General features: G+C 47.7%; 1 protein-coding gene across 1 annotated transcript in view; it reads left to right on the top strand.

Annotated features, from left to right (window-relative positions):
- Positions 1–528: 528 nt before the first annotated feature.
- TWIST2 (twist family bHLH transcription factor 2) overlaps positions 529–16,880 on the top strand; it is a 37,730-nt gene continuing 21,378 nt past the window's right edge. The window contains exon 1 of the mRNA XM_030019275.2: positions 529–1,318. Coding sequence (XP_029875135.1) covers positions 799–1,281 — 483 coding nt within the window. The 5' untranslated portion in view covers positions 529–798 and the 3' untranslated portion in view covers positions 1,282–1,318. The remainder of the gene's footprint in view (positions 1,319–16,880) is intronic.

The raw sequence follows: 16,880 nt of genomic DNA, 5'->3' as shown, positions 1-16,880 counted from the left end.
ATCTCCGCAGGGCAGGGGGTTTAGGGAGCAGGGTGCTGCAAGGGGCAGCTTGCAAAGGGGCAACAGGGGGTTTGCAAGACCCTCAGCACCCAGGGGTGCAAAATAGGGCACCGTTTTGCAACAATGGGGCACCTTCTTGGGTGTGCAAGGGCTTACACACCCTGCAGCCCGATCGGGGAAAGGTACCACTGCAGGCTGACTCTGGAGCTGGGAGTGGGACCCTCAGCAGCATGGGCTGGGAGGCAGCCTGCAAACACTCAGCAAGCAGACCAGCACCCCAAAAAACCCTGGCGGGGGGGGTTACCCCAGAGAGGTGCTGCAAATTCAGCATCTATGGGGGTGGCGGTGGCAGGGGGTGGTCGCCAGCTATCTTTTATTTGAGGTGCATTCCCAAGATTTTAGTTAAGTGTAACATAAAACTGTGAAAGTTTAGCAGGGGAAAAGCTTTCCTCCCACTGACCTGGCCGGCCAATCAGAAGGGAGCCCCGCACCTCCCTCACTTCTGACAACTATTTAGCAACTGAGCTCAGCTAAAGTTTCCAAAAAGTTAGAATAACTTCCTCTCTCCAAGACCTCAATTTTTTGCACAACCCCGCTCCTTGAAATAAGAGCCCTTCAAGCAACCTGGAAAACGTTTGGTCAGCAAAAAAAAAAAAAAAAAAAAAAAAAAAAAAAAAAGCCCTCCTGTTTTTCCAAAGGATCTGTCTCAGGAATTTAAAGCACATTTAAGACACACACACACTCACATAACATAAGGAGGGGGGGAAAGTCTCTTCCCCTCCCCTTCTTGCAGAAAGCATGGAAGAAAGCTCCAGTTCTCCTGTTTCCCCTGTGGATAGCTTGGGGACCAGTGAAGAGGAGCTGGAAAGGCAGCCAAAGAGATTTGGCAGGAAGAGAAGATACAGTAAGAAGTCCAGCGAAGATGGCAGCCCCAACCCAGGGAAGAGGGGGAAAAAGTCCAGTCCCAGCTCCCAATCTTATGAAGAACTGCAGAGCCAGAGGATCCTGGCCAATGTCAGAGAGAGGCAGAGGACTCAGTCGCTCAATGAAGCTTTTGCCGCCTTGAGGAAAATCATCCCCACTTTGCCCTCTGACAAACTCAGTAAAATCCAGACCCTCAAGCTGGCAGCACGGTATATAGACTTCCTCTACCAGGTGCTACAGAGCGACGAGATGGACAGTAAGATGACGAGCTGCAGTTACGTGGCTCACGAGAGGCTGAGTTATGCCTTCTCCGTATGGAGGATGGAGGGAGCGTGGTCCATGTCGGCCTCCCACTAGCCACCGCCTGGGCCAGGCGAGCCCAGCTGCCGAAGGGGTAGGTACCGATTTCTCTTCTCCTGGATGATGCTCTGCGTACATCTGGCTGCAGGATGGGGTGCCCGCGGCTCCCTCCACCCACCCGGCTTTGCCACGGGGCTCGGTCCTGCCCAGGGAGAGGTGGCACAGCTTGGTGGGACACAGGGATGCTGCTGGGTGAGGGGTTTGGGGCCACAGACTCAGAGGTGAGATGGGCAGCGTAGATGCATCTGGCCCCCTCCCGCTCCCCCACGCCTGCAAAAATTCAAAAAAAAGAGACTTCCAGGCAGGCAAGAATGAGATATGCCCCATTTAAAAAAAAAAAATCAACATGTTTCTGCTCTGCGGGGACGGGGGAGCTGAGAGGGGACCAGCATTGAGAGCTGGCTGATGAGGGATGGGGGGAAAGCATTGCTGCATGAGATTTGCCAGAAAGCGCTGCTTCAGGGAAGGGTTTTAAGAGAGGAAAAGGCGATCAGTACAACAGGCTGACAGGGGGATCCAAAACAGCTGCTGCCCCGCTCCACGGGTGGCTGCGCCCAAAAAACCCGGTGCCGAGCCATCGGCTCCCGGGGCGGCCGCATCCGCTCCCGGCTGGGGGGACACCAGGGGTTCCACAGGACCCGAGTGGGATTCAGAGACGAGTTCGCCCCAGGTTGCATTTCTCTTAAAAGAAACGAGCAGCAGATGTCGGCTGCAACCCTGGGCTGTGCCCCTTCCCCCTCACACAATAAAAAGCAAACAAAGATAGAAGAAACTTTGCCAAATTTTCATATGTGTTCGGTTTCCCTTCCCCAAAGTGCCGGTAAAGCAAAGGCTGCTGTTAGATGTAGTTTCTTATTTACTTTCACCACTAAACCCTTCCTCCTCATTTTCCATTAGCAGAAAACTACTTCCTCTTAAGTTGCCTTTGTAATATTAATGGAGGGAGGAATAAACAGTAAGAAAGGAGAAAAAAAAGGGGGGGCCCTTAATAACACCCTCATCTCAAGCTAATTAAGCAGAGCAGCTCTGTGTTGTGTCAGCCAGAGTTTGCATACGGCCGGTCGCTCTCTGAGGCTCAGTACATAAAGCAGAGCCCACGAACCCATTTTGCCAAGCAAACACTCAAAAGGGAAATTTTCTCCCCCCTTGTAACATCACGCATGATGTAAAATGAAATAATTTCATCATGTGGAGAATCAGCTCCTTAAAGACAAAAAGAAAGTTTATCCCAGCCCATTGGCCAGGCTTTTTTAAAGAGGCAAATCCATCTTTGTTTTAGCAGCAATAAACGGCCTGTTTATAAAAACCCTTGATGCAACTGCAGTACCTTGTTTGAAAAAGCCAAGTGTTCAATCAGGACTTACTAGTGGTGTAAAATGCAGACTTAAAACCATTTTAGAAACCACTTCAAGTAAATGTTTCATTTCCATCCTGAAACGGTTTGCATTTTGGTGCTGCAATTAAGGTTTCCACACACTCTTCCAGGGAGCCCCCAAAATATTATGCTGTTAAAAAAATTGGTTACTCTATCCATTGCACAAACTGTCTGTTGTTCAGGTTTGTTTAAATAGGTAACACTGCTGTTGTGGGTTTTATTGCTATTGCTGGTGTTACTATTTTTTGCCTGATGTGCCCTAATTTCAACTGCAAAAAGCTGAAGTCGAGTTGCTTTTTAAAAGGATAACCCCCCCCCGTTTATAAGAGCGCCTTTTCCTATGCTAATCTGGCTAAAAAAGCTGCAGCAAATAGATTTAAAAAAAACCCACAAAACAAACCAAAACCCACACACGCAAAAACCCAGGCTTCTTGTCAAAAAACAGATGTAAAATGTCCCGAACACATATTTTTTCAGCAGTTTAGATTGGCTGAATAGTAAAGTGCTGGGATGGAACAATGCATTTATTCTGTTGTTTCCCAAATGATGTGCTGCCATTAGTCAATGATGTTTTTAAAACTGTTATCTAATATACAACCATTCCTCTCTATCACACAGTACTTTAGCAGCAAAACCCACTTTTTTAAACCATATTTAAAAGTCACTGTCAGTTGATTTATTATTAGCATTGCACTGACAAGGCAGATTGTACATGTAGATGTTCAGATTGTCCCTACCCAAAAGAAATTGCGAGCGACATTTCGGACTGCATGAAAAACCATGACGTAGAGCTAAACCCCAATGCGTTTTCAGTTTGCTGCGGAGTGAATCGGTATTTGGCGTCTTTGCCGTAACCCGACTTCCAGCCCGGTGGTTAGAGGTGGCTCTTTGCTCCGTCTTTGCATGCCTTATAGAGGAAGGTCACCTTTCCCTGAGGCCCCAGACTTTCCCCCCTTGCCTCTCCTTTCTGTGCCTGTGTGTGCATGTACACGCGTGCGGTTGAACTGTTGAAAACGTTGTTGACAAATGGCCTGGTGTGGTGCGGTGTCAAATTCTATCGTTTATGGCGACAAAAATTATGTCTGCCAGCAAAAAAAAAACCCGCGACAAGATCCTCGAGAAACCTTCTAAAATGGGCAAACTTAGCTGGATGGCGTGACATGGACTTCTGCATGGGTCTGTCCCCACTAGAGGAGTTTTTATGCGTAACGGGAGCAGCCTGTGCAGTCTTGATGGCAAAAAAAAACCCCAAACCTTAAGAAATAGCTATCTGAATTTGGGACCAGCTCCTGCCTTTCCTAGGGAGTAGCGAGCACTGCAAATGTTGTGTGAGCACAAAGGGGTGAGTGCCGTTCCGGCTGGATCGCTGTGGCCGTCCTGCCTTTTCCCTGGGTTTTGGGGAGAGATAGGCAAGGAAAGGTTTTCTCCTTGGAGGAACGGTCATTCCCTTTCGGCTGCATAAAAATCAGAGGAGCTTTTTGATTAGAAAATCAGAGCCTTGGGAACTGGTAAAATGCCACCTGGCCTTTGTGAACACCAGCAGGTCACTGCTGCTCGCTCCTCTGGCCATGAGAGGTTTTCCTGTTCTGTTCCACATAATTACAGACAACTTACTCCGGTAGTTTCAAGAGAAACAGGCACAGCTTTGCGCTTCAATTAGTGCAATAGGATGTTTCAACAGACATGAGAAGCAAAGCCCTCCTCCCCCAAATCTCCCCATCCTCATCCCCAGCACCTGTGCGCCTTCCCTTGGAGCCACCTTTCTCTTTTTCCTTCAGAATGTTGAAGATGCTCTAAACTGCAAAAAAAATCCAGGAGAAAAGAAAATGTTTCCTGTTATTCCATTTAGTAGGAAAAATCCTGTCCAACCAGGATGTCAGGAGCATCAGCAAAGTGTAAAGGACAATGTAGCCCTAACCCCCGCGCCAGTAAGACCAGTCTCCCAGCAACCCCCTTCTTCCCACTCACCACAGCAGGGCCTGGGATGAGCCCTTTGCCTCCTGTGGGCTGGCACTGCACTAATACCACCTTTCCCATCTTTTTTGTGCTGGGCAAGCCGCATGCAATGTGTGCGTGTGATACACAGCCCTCTTACTATTGCCCCTTCAGACTTCCAGGGCTGTTTCCAGTATAAAATGCTAGCATCCTATTTCATTTTGTCCTTAAAGAAGCAAACAGATGTTATCTCTGCTGGCCCTGGGAACAACCTAATTCTATAGTACATGAGAGCAGTACAGTCAACTGGGGGTGTTGTGACACTAGAACTAAGCCCTTTTTGTTCCCAAAGCCCTATTTTTCTATACGCATCCTTAGAAAAATGTAAATACGTTTCCTTGACAGGAAGGATTGTAAAGTTTGGTATTTACATTAATAGGCTTGTAGCGGGAGGGGGTTCATCGTAGTACATTTAAAAGCCCAGCAAAATGCATTTTGGATCTTGTGTTTATGTTCCTGTCTTTTCTGGGGAAAGAATAAATCTGTTACACAGCAGACACCAAGTACATCGCAGTCAGCCAGAAAACGCTCAGGCTCAGAGACCTTTTAAAAAGAGAGGGTGCAAGGAAAACGCTCTGGAGAAGGAGACATGCAAAAGACAAATCTGCCATGGGCTAGATGCATATAAACTAATTACTGATCATAATGAGTTAGAGACATGCATGGTGGAGGGAAAATGTTGGATCAAAACTGAAGGACTGCTTAGAAGAGCAGCAAAAGCATGTTATTACTTAATCTGCTGGAGCCAGGGCTGCGGTAAAAGTCCTGTCGGGAGGGATGTGCATTGAAGGGTCATTAAGGGAACAGTCAAGGCATACATTTCAGCTAAGCAGACCTAATTTGCCTCCAAATTAGTCATCCTCACACCGGTCATCTGTACAGAGTAGTTGTAATTTTAAGAGCATATGAAGCATTCTCATTAAAACAAAGGGGAAGATTGCAATGCTTCTCCTTTGCAACCTCCCTTCATGTTCCTTCCTTCAGTGCTTTTTGGGGCATATTTCATAGAGTTATAGGTAGCGGTGATAAATTAGCCTTGGAGATCACAGCAGCCTCTTACAGAGCCAGGACAGATCCTGTAACCACCACTGAAATCTCTTTTGGGGACATTTCTTGTCACTCTTTCCCCCTAGCAATATAATTATTTTTATAGCTGTAGCTCTGAGAATCATTTCCATGTGGTTCAGCATGACTTTGAAATCTCCAAGCCTGAAATCTCCAGAATTTATGTCTTGCTGTAGAGCCATAGGAATAGTTTGATGAGGCCATGAACATGTAAGGGAATGCCACTACAACCCCAAGCACAAAGCGAGCTCGACATGTAATCAGGGAATTACAGATGCTGGTCGGGGAAAGCACACATTTTGGGTAGCTTCCTCCCCCATCCCCAGGCTTTGCAGAAGATTAAGAAGGGGGGAAAAAAAAGCTGATTAGAATCAAGTGCTGTGCCATGAAAAATGCACTGGGCCAGATCCTCAGCTGGCTCCGAGCGACCTTGCTGCTCCTTGCTAGCTGACGATCCCATCAGACATCTCAGTGGGTTGCTCTAAGCGACTTGGAAAGTGCTATACACCTTCGATTATGATTTACTTTTTAGGCAAATTTGGAAGTGAGGAAAAACAAGAAGTCCTCCAGCTGGATACTAGCAGCCTCATGCTAATTAATGATTAGTTCTCAAGAATTAAAACTGTAGAAATATTTGCTAGGGGAAAAGAAAAAAAAAAAAAAGACTCTAGGTACCCCAGCATTTAATTAGATTTGTAGTTGTAGAAGATGACCACTCAGCAACAACAACTAATCATACACAAGTAAATTATCTCAGCCAGCCAATAAATCAAAGCAAGGGAGCCCTTACCCTCATACCCATCTCTTTAACCACTTCCACGCCAGACCCGGCCAATGGCAGCTGGTCCAGCCAACCCATGCCAGGGAACAGCAAATGTGCCATCGGGGCCAGCTTTTGCAATGACCTTGTCCTTCTCCCAGCAAGGGGAGCCAGTTAAGCAGCAAAGAGGTTCTTGTCCAGCAAGCACCCCCTCAGCTGGGCTCTTTGTTAGGCTGTGCTTAACCTCCCTGGCACTGCTGGCACTTATATTTTCTCTGTGTGCGTGTGGATGGGCATGCAAGATGGGGATTGGGGCTCTGGTAGCTCTTTGGGATGTGCCTCTCCTCCTGCATTAAAGCAGGGCTTTCTTTGGGTGGGTTGACTGGTAAAACAGAGGATCTCCCTTTGAACTTTTTCCACGATCTGTCACCCTTAGAGGCCGAGGCTTTCAGCATTTAGCAGTAAGGAGGGTTTTCCATTGGGAAGGGGAGGAAAAAAAAAAAAATCATCCTTTCTCCTCAAAAAATGAGGCATAACATCACAGGAAGCAACATCAGGAACCTGGAGACAGGAGGACCTTGGTGGAGGAGGGTGCAAATGGGACAGGGAGGCTTCGGTACCACTCATAAAAATGTTAAATAAGCAACAACAACTGTTGAGCCCCATCTCTAGCAGAGGGTTTCAAAGAGGCCATTATATCCCTGATGTCTCCGGACCGTCCTCCCCAGGGTCTGAGCCTTTTGGGTGCAAAGGGCGTTTTGATCTAATCCTCTGAACTTGAACCTAGGAAAGGCAGCCCAGATGCTTTCCCAAACCAGCAACCAGCGGGTGTTTGTCAGTGCGCAGGCTTTCATCCTGCCCGCGCTGGGCTCTCCCCAGAAAGGGAGCAGCAGGGCACCTCCAGACCTCCCCCAGGGGCTTCATTTGCGAGCCTTCACGAGATTTGGGATTTTTTTTTTTTTTTTGGCTTTTGCATTTCAGCCAGGGACGGGAGTTAGGCAGACCCAGTCTCGCACAGCTTGCAGCAGCCATCAGACATCAAAAAGAAAATAACCCTTGTGCCCTGAACTGTATGGTGAGCTAGAAGTGAGCTATAGTCTCTCCTCTTCCCCCATCTTCTCCTCTCCATCTTTTAACCTTTAAGCTTGGAAAACAAAAAATGGGGGGGAAGACAGATGTCTACTGGTTCAGCTTGATATATATTTACTGGAAGAGGTCCAGTAAGCCTGTACTAGCTTTAATTGAATTCCTAATAAGATAGTTTTGCCTTGTTAACTGCCACCCGCAAGAAGCAACTTTATCCATTTCCTTAAGAGATATTAGACCTGCCAAATGCACGCCTTAAAATGTATGAATTAGGTTTTGGATTAATTTAGCCACCAAAAATCCTCATGCAGTAATTTATGTGATTATGCCTTCAGTTTAAGCTGTTCAGGCCTCTAAAAATAATATGCTTGTGCTTAAATGTAAATAAACCTAACTGCTCAGCTATCGGTGGGGGAATCATGGCTGTACTGAGGCTCCTGTCAAAAAAAAAAAAAAAAAGAAAAAAAAAAAATCAGCTGATCCAGCTTGGAAAAATTCAGTAGGGTGGGATGGAGCCAGGGAGTTTTCATGCAGAAAGCAGCATTTTCCATGGCTGGGGGATTCCCCGGCACATCCACATCCAGTGTCCCCAACACCAAGCTCCTTAATGAAATTAATCTGCCAGAGGGATCTTGCACAGCCACAAGCATGCATATTTAAGACTGACCCTTATGGCATGTTTCACATGCACCATGGTGAAATCTCACTGTGTGATATGGCTCATTAGAAGAAATTCCTGGCTGGGAGGGGAAGCTCAGAAAAACATGTGGATGTTAGAAAAAACACCAACAAAAAATAAGGGCAGACTCAGGAAAAGGGCAAACAGGCCTATGCTTCCCAACATACAGTTTGCCATTGGTAACAGGGCTGTTTATCTTCAGTTAAGAACAAGAAAGGACTTTAATCCCTCTGCAGAAAACAGGCCTGGGGAGCACTGAGGCACCCTGATAGCCCTGTGTCATCACCCCACGGATGCTGCTGGGAGCATGCTCACCCCACAGCACAAAAAAACCACCCTGAATGTGCTCAGGACAGAGAAGCAATGAAACGGCATTTTAATTGTTGAAAGCAAAGCGGTGAAATACAGAGGACCAGCAACGAAACGCTGTTGCTGGCCCTCTGCATTTCACCACTTTCCTTTCGACATCTAAACAGCCCCATCCCACTGCGCCTGCCATGCGCCTCTGCCAAGGACGACATATCTATAATAGCACTTATATAAGGGCTGCCCTTTTAAGAAAAAGTTACAAGCTCCTCCCTGGGTGTTCAGAGCAAAGACCCTGGGGGAAAGTGATGCCGCAGGCTGAGCTGCACACACGGCACTGTGCGGGAGAAGCCCCAGCATCCATGGGTGCTTGGCGATGCCACCCACCCCAAGCGCAGGGGCAGAGTGGGATGTCGTCCTCCTCAGAAGGACATTGTTGGATATGAGCAATACCCCCTCATATCAGCATCGCTACAGGCACAGCAGGGCTCCCAGGAGAAAAGCATCTGGGGCACAATCAAACTGTTAAAGGAGTTAGGATGGGGAAAATAGCTTTTTCATGTGTCAAAACTGAGCAACTGCCTCCTCATCCCTCTTGCATGCTTCCCACTGGGATGCCCAGCACCACCTCCACGCCACATACACACTAAGTTGCACCCCACAGGCTCCTTTTGCCAATTCTTGTGAGCTTAAGTCTTTCCCCCCCGGCAAATGCACAGGCAAGCTTGCCCAGCGGGCTGTGGCACACGAGGCATCAGTGGGTGCCACGGTGTGGGGCGGGTGGCAGGAATTAAGCCCATGCCAGAGCATCTGCACAGAACCAGGGAGTTTTCAGCTATGGCAGTGCCTCTGGGAGTACCAGGGAATTAGCACCACGGAAACTTCCCAGTAAGATACCAGGGCATAAAACTACATTATAAAAGCAGGCCAGATGAGATAATATTGTCTTAAGAAAAAAAAAAAAAAAAAAAATCTATGCAGACAACATCTTAATGTGCATTTTTATGCATTAGATGAGATGGCTATTCTGCATCTGTTAAAAAAGATTATTTTGCCTGATGAGCTCAGGAAATTTCTAATATCACTGAGTCCTTTTTGCTGCCTCTAATCGCAAGCGCGATGCTTCAGGCACGACCCTGCAATCTCTCCATTCAAAGCTCTCTTCCAGCTCGGTGGGGTTTTATGCACTGAACAACCAGATATTTTGCAAGAGGTTTTTCATCCTTTGCCATGAGAAGGGCTGTTTCATAGATTCCTGTTATTACCAGCATTAAATAATCTTCCTTTTATACCGTATGGGTCTGAAATGTTCGCTGTTGCAGGGGAACTGGAGCGCAGCTGAGCATCTGCTTTCTCACCACCTTCTCCATAGAGACATGGTGAGCTTGCACTTGGGTTTTGATGCAGAGAGGTGGTTCAGAGCACTGGGTTTTGAACCATTCAAGCTGCAGTTCGTGCCTCAAGAGCAAGGGAGATCAGAGAATCCCTTTCCAGCAATCGCCTCGGAAATTTTAAAGCCGCACAACCTACTGATCAGTACATCTTGCAATAACTTAATGTGCGCAAAGGAGTAACTCACCACTGGTTTATGCATTCATGCCAGGCAAATTAGTAGTGGAGAGCACCACAAAAAGACCCTGTCACCCCGAAAATATAATTACAGGTACCCCCAAGCCAATGCCACATGCCCAGAGGGCTGGGGATATGGGGTAGCATTTTCAGCCATGAATTTGGAGCTCAAAACACGTCGATTTTCAATAGGACTGAGTTAATCTGAAAATTTTACTTGTAAGCACTGTTATTTTGTAAATCAGGCAATACTTTCATTCTTGGTGGGTGGCAAAAGGTACATATTTTAAAGTGGTTGAGGAGCCAAAGGGAAAAAGACGTGGCTTTGAAAATTGTAGCTATTTCTTAGCTGTGAATTATGTCAGAATGAAAGAGAAATATCTGGCTTAAAAAGCAACAGTCTTCAAATACATTTCCATTTTTTGATACTGGTTTACTGTTCTCAAACATATCATTATTGGTTCATTTTCTGCTGCAGTTAGAAAGGTTTTTATAAGTACCGCATAATGCCTGAGCAGGTATGAGTAGAAGTCCTGAGTATGTTTTAGATCTGCCCACTCATCCCTGCTCCTACAGAAAATAAACCTCCTGTTTACAGCACGTTCGGCGCTGTTTCCTAATGCCATAATTTCACCAGCCGTGCAAATCAGTTGCGATGTATTTTTGTTCCCCAGTGCTATTCTTTCTTAATCTTTCATTTAAATGCTACTACACAAGTTCTCACACACCTCTAGCAATGTCTGCATTATTTTAAAATACAAGACCTCTTTCTAGATAGGCAATCCATAGGGTCCCCCCTTGAATTACTCATCCACTGCACTGATCAGCCTGCCCTTCAGCTCTTCGTTTCAGTCACATCCTTAAAGTTGCACGTACGGCCAAAATACTTCAAAACAAGGGCCTTTTTGGTTGTTTCTGCCGTGCCACACCATACTAGCAGACCCAGCCTGACAAAACTTGGAGAACCCCAGGGAATCAATTCCATGCAAGCTTTCCCATTGTATGCGAACACGCAGCTTGTCCGTGCGAGCTGCTGCACCCTGTGCTGCGCGACTCCAGTACAAGCCTGTCTTAACGTTGCATCTTAAAGAGGTCTTGCAGACTGCATCCTCCCCATACAAAGGGTGTTTGCCTGTGTTGTTGGCACAGCTGACTTGTCCCTGGGGGCTGGCAGGAGCCCCTGGTGCAGACAAGCTATAGGGACCACACGGAATTCCTGCAGCAGTGTAGGCTGCATGCACAGGGCAAGCTCCTGGGGATAGGGTGGTGTCAGTCATGTCCTGGAGCTGAGCACAGTCTTTTTTCATGGGACAAAGCCATCATAGCCCAAACGTGCTTTGGGAGGCAAGGGCCAACACAGCCATGGTGGATGCAACGAGGGAGAGGAAGAGAGGAAAGCTTCCTGGACCTCTTGCCAGGAGCCCAGGCCAGGACTCAATGCCTAAAGCTGTGTAGGGAATTTGGTTGCTGCGAGTATTTGGGACACGGGAGAGTTTTGAATTGTTGCATTGTGCTTCGTAGGTGCAAACGCAGCCGATGAGGCGCCTGCAGCTCCACAGCCATGGCACAATTAGGGAGGTGACTCAGGAAAATTGTTGGCCCAGTGGTGCAACACACAGCAAGGCTTTTGCCCCAGGCAAGCTCACCACTTCCAGCTGGTTCGCTTCTTGCAGGTGTGCACGAGCTGGCCATGGCATGGGGATGTCCACACCAGGAAAGACAAACCAGCCCTGAACACAGATCCAGCCCAAGCACTCAGCCCTTTGCAGGCACCGCTGGGACCCCAGCCATTAACCCTGGTCACCCCCCAGCCCCAGCATTTCACAGCAGGACAGGAGCCCTCGAATTTGGGCTCTCCACCTCCCTGGCTGCCAACATCCCAGCATCACATAGGGATGTAGCACCATCAGGCTTTACCCCAGCAGGTCCAGGAGGCATCAGATGGGGCTGAGGCAGATGAGGCTGTTCCTTCCATTTTCATTTTCTTAGGAAACTAAGAAATTAAAAAAAAAAAAAAGAAAAACAGCATTTGGCAGCAAGCAGAGGGTGGGACTCCTTGCCAAGGCCTGGACAGCTGTACCTTCTTCACTAGCAAGTTGTGCGATCAGCAAGGGCTGTGCTGAAAGCCAAGAGGAGTTACCATAGCTGCCACATTGCATTTTGCTGATCCTCCCTCTGGGAGACACCTTAAAGAAACAAACCCACCCTAACAGCTACGCCAGCACTCGCACTCTGCCGTTCATCAGAGGAAAACTATGGGTGACCTCTCAGGCTTTGCGTTTAGTGTTGTGGTTTCTCACCCCCCTTTTCCCCAGTCTCCAGTGTTTCTGATTGGAGACGAGGGGACAGGGAAGGAGGAGAGTAGTTTATACAAAACTGTTTTTTCTGTTTTCTGCAGCCTTGCTTGCGTACAAAAAAGCCGCCTGCCCCTCCCATTCATGGCCCCGTCAGCACTCCCATGGCTGGACCTTCCCCAACAGCTTGAAATAACCCAGGAAATTGTGCAAAACCCCCGGTGGGTCTGATCCTGCCCAGCTGGAGGCACGCACAGCTCTGCAGCCAGGACCGACCCACGACAGCCTGTGTCCTTGCATTGCAAATCTTGAAGCTTTTGCCTGGTGGGGTCTTAAAAAACAGCAGGAGGGAAGGCTGACATCAGTAGGAGGGAGGGAGATGTGATGAGCATGGAGGAGCTTTGAGGGGCACTGATGGGCTGTGCCTGGCTCACAGCAGATACCCGCTGGGAGCATTCCTGTGAGTCCCAGGCAATGGCTGGGGGAAACCTCCGCTCCCCTCCCAGCAGAGTGGGTAACAAAATGAAAGGCTCTCAGATTTCTTTTCCAACAGAAAATTATTCTTACTTTTCCTTTGGAGAAAAGCAAGACACCTCTTTGCAGGTGTTACCCCTGCTCTATCTGTCCCCTACATGACAACGAAGCACTGCCCAGGCTTCAAGATCTATTTTTAAGCTCCCCAGTGAAACACCCTTCTGACGTCCAAAGCCGCCTTTCACATAGCCTGCCACGTGTATTCCCATTTCCATTACAAAGTTCATTTTCCTTGAAAACATCTCCAAAAGATACTTCCAAGGAACTGTGATTGCTCCAAAGCCATACTGAGATACCCAGTCCCCAAACTGTTGCACAAACATCCTGATAATGCAGAAACATATTTAGCAGCTCTGCCTATCCTAGCAGCCCCATAATTAGCAGTTTCCCAGGTTCAGAGAGACCTGCTTGATGAAAAAGGTGGAAGGTCACAGGAGCACAGCACAGCTTGCTCCTTTGGCTCTTGCTGACTCAGCATCTTCTGGCACTAGAGGGCAGGATACACTATACTAAAGAGTAAGGTGGGTTTGAGTTTGCATCCAAGGGGCACATCTCATGTACGTCTAACAGGAAGCACACAGTATATCTGGGAGCAGCCAGGAGGTGCCTCACTGCACAAAGCAAGGAGGAACCACATTTTGCACTGAGCACATCCCACAACAGTGATCATGAGAACAACAGTCTCCCAGGTTCTTTAATTTAGAGTCAGAACACCAAATGGCATCAGAGGCACTTTCACCACATTGCAGATGCAGCTGCCTGCTGCTTTGTCAGCCACGTAATTCAAGGTGAAACGTTTTGCCTTGCAAGGGGCATTCAGTATTCACTGACATTGATGATGAGCAGTATTCACTGACACTGTGCAGCAGTTTCTGATCAAAAGCATTTGGCAGATCCATGCAGCAGGCACAGACAAGCTAAGCTGCAAGTGCTGTAGCTCAGATTCTTGGAAATAACCTTTTTCATGCGCATCAACCAGCTGATGCTCAGACAGTTGTCAACATACTCTTTCTATATAGAATAACTGTGGGGTTTTTTTAAAAAAATCTCATTACTTTCTCTGGTGTGTTTTTCTATATATATGATTAAAGCTGTACTGTCCTCATCTTAATAGGAGATTTTAGATTAGCTCCAAACAAAACAAGTACAGGTTTACTCCATTCCTTTATCAATAGCCACTTCAATAAACAACCAAAATTTTAAAAGATTACTCCAAGCCGGTCATGCAGTGCAGTCCTTTCATTAGTGAAAACCTCATAGAATTGGTAGGCTTCAAGAGCAAAGTAATTTGTGGTCTAAACACAGGAAAAAACTTCTCCCAAGCCTTCCAGGCCTCTTTGCAGGGAGGCCCTAATCCTGCAACCACGGCATGCCACCCTGCAGCATGGTGGATGCAAATACCCTGTACGTGACTGCAGAAAATCTCGTGGGCTGACAGCCAGGAGCAGCAGGTTGCACCCTGAATAAGCAATTTTTTTTTACATCACAACTTGTAACACACAATAGCAACTAAATCGATCAGGTTGTACCAGTGTGACAAAGCCCTGCCAGGATGCAGCCCGTTTCTACCAGCACCTCAGCAAACATGGTGCAGGCATGGGATGCGATGAGCATCACTGCCAGCTGCTGGTACCCACGGGTCTACCAGAAAGCATCTACCCTTCCCTGAGGAACTGAACTCCTTTAAAATGTAAAGGTTGGGGTGCACGCTAACAATCTGAGCCCCACTGAGGTGCTGTACCCACAGGGCTAGACCCAGCTGTGCCCCAGCAGAGCCAGTTTGCCTAGCAGCCCCTGCTCAAAATCTGCATTTTAAGATGAGATACCTGAAAACAGCACAGGAGAGCTTTCAGGACCATAATCAAGATACTAGGTTAGGAACATGAGAGGGACAAACCCCAGAATATGGCCTTTTCATAAATTTCTTAGAAGAGAATCACCAAGAGCTGCTGAACAGAAGAAGTGTGGGGTTTTGGTTGCAGTTTGGGAGTGGAGATGTCTCACCCTTGCTTTGCTGCTAGGGAAAAAGGTGGTGGGGGGGTGTCTATAACCATACACTTGGCTGCTAGGAAACAGGGTGTTTTGCAGGACAGCAAATTGGGAGCCTCTGCAGAGAAGATGGTTGATGAAGGAGCCCCCACACTTGCTCCCATCTGCTCTGTTCATCTCCAGCCCATGTCACACTGCTGCTTTTGGTGGGGAATGTGCACACCTGTACCCTGAGTGCTATGGGGTGTTGGGGCTGGCTCTGCTCTGGCCAGCTAGCCAAGGTCCCTTGTTAGGGCAGTTTATACCAGAGCCTCAGGGCTAATTGTAAGGACAGCAGCTCTTTTGTTATCCCATGCCATTTGATGCAATGGGGCCAGCAGGCATTGCTCTCCTTGCACTCATAGCCCACCCTGGGAGCACTCATCTTCACTGTGCCCTAAATGAAGGGGCCAGGCTGAATCTACTCCTCATTCAGACCCAACTTGCCCATGCACTTTTGGTTGATGGATGGTGCCTCAGTTTTCCCTCCGAAAAGAGAATGCTAATACTTTACCTCTGAGTGCCTGCTGCCTGCCCACCTTGTAACCTCCACACAAGACAGGACCTTCCTACAAAAAGTGCCTGTAGAGACACGCAACCAGACTGGTTTTTCTCTGCCCAGCCCTGTGCCTCCCAGCCAGCGCATCCTCCTTGCTGGTTGTCCCCTCTCATTGCAGAACATCCTCCTGGTACCCTGTATTTTTAGGTGCTTTTCGCATCCCAGAGGGATCCGACTGCTGCCAAATGGAAACCAGCTCTGCACCGGGGCCAGGCTGAGCAGCCTATCTACAGCAATTTATATGCATTTCACAGCTTCTTATTTCAGCGATCTAAATTGCAGATGTGCGCTTCAGATTTGGAGAGAGACAAAACGGAAGGAAAAAGGTTAAGCAGCTCTGTGAGTCACTCCATTACACGACCTACTGTTGATTTAGAAACCTACCTCAGCAGTAAATACAGAATAAAGTTCTCCAAACTGTTTAACCTTTTGTATTCTGGCCAACAAAACAAATGAGAACAAAACAACCCTCCAGAGTCAGAAAAGCAAGAAGTCTGGAAAACCCTGCAGTGGAGTTAGTACCAAGAAAAAAAGTGACCCAAAACAAGTAATCTAAAGATGGGGAAGGGGGGGAAGAAAAAGCAGCAGACATGAAAGGCAAAGAGGCAGGCACACGCATTAGCGGAGCAGATAATGAAGAGAGCAGGCTGTGCTGCTCTCCGGGAACTGCTCCAGGCAGCACAAAGTGGCAAAGGTGAGCAACAACTTTCCAAACAAGCGGCAGGAGGCTGCACAGCCATGGCACAGTGAAAAAAGAAAATAGAGCCCAAAGCCTGCTCCTGCTGAAGCCGGTAGTAAGACTCTGGTTCAAGAGGCACCAGCACCCACTTTGTGCAGGAGAGTGGTTTGCACCCAGACACTCCTTGGAGTTGCACTGGCTCAACATGTCCATTATAATCCCAAATTATTTATCCACAGGCGGTTTGGTTGCTGCTTTTGGGGGCCAGAAGCACCAGGCTGAAGGCACAGGACATCTCAGCTGTGTAACTCAGGAAGAGCTCAGTGCATAATTGCAAACAGGCATAGCATACAGGTAGACCAGAGCATAGATGGGAGAACTAGCTTTACCACAGGCAGACAAGTCTTACTAAGCAGGCACAGTATGCATGCAATGTTGAGGAAGCTCTGCAGAGGGCTGGCACTGAAGACACTGAGCAGTCTGTACATGGAGGTGTCCTTTTCTCAGCTTTGGAAACCCCTGCAAATTTTTGAAGGCAGCTGAACCATACAAGCCCCCAAGATCTTGTTGAATCGTTTTTGTCTTCAAAGCGCAGGGTGTAGCAGCGGAAGGAGAGCTTTCCCTGGGATTTGAGGCACTGAGTGGGAGTTGAGAGAAAGGCCAGCAT

Source organism: Aquila chrysaetos, chromosome 6 (genome assembly GCF_900496995.4).
Source record: "Aquila chrysaetos chrysaetos chromosome 6, bAquChr1.4, whole genome shotgun sequence".
Classification (NCBI taxonomy): Eukaryota; Metazoa; Chordata; class Aves; order Accipitriformes; family Accipitridae; genus Aquila; species Aquila chrysaetos.
This window is presented reverse-complemented; position numbering and strand designations above follow the sequence as displayed.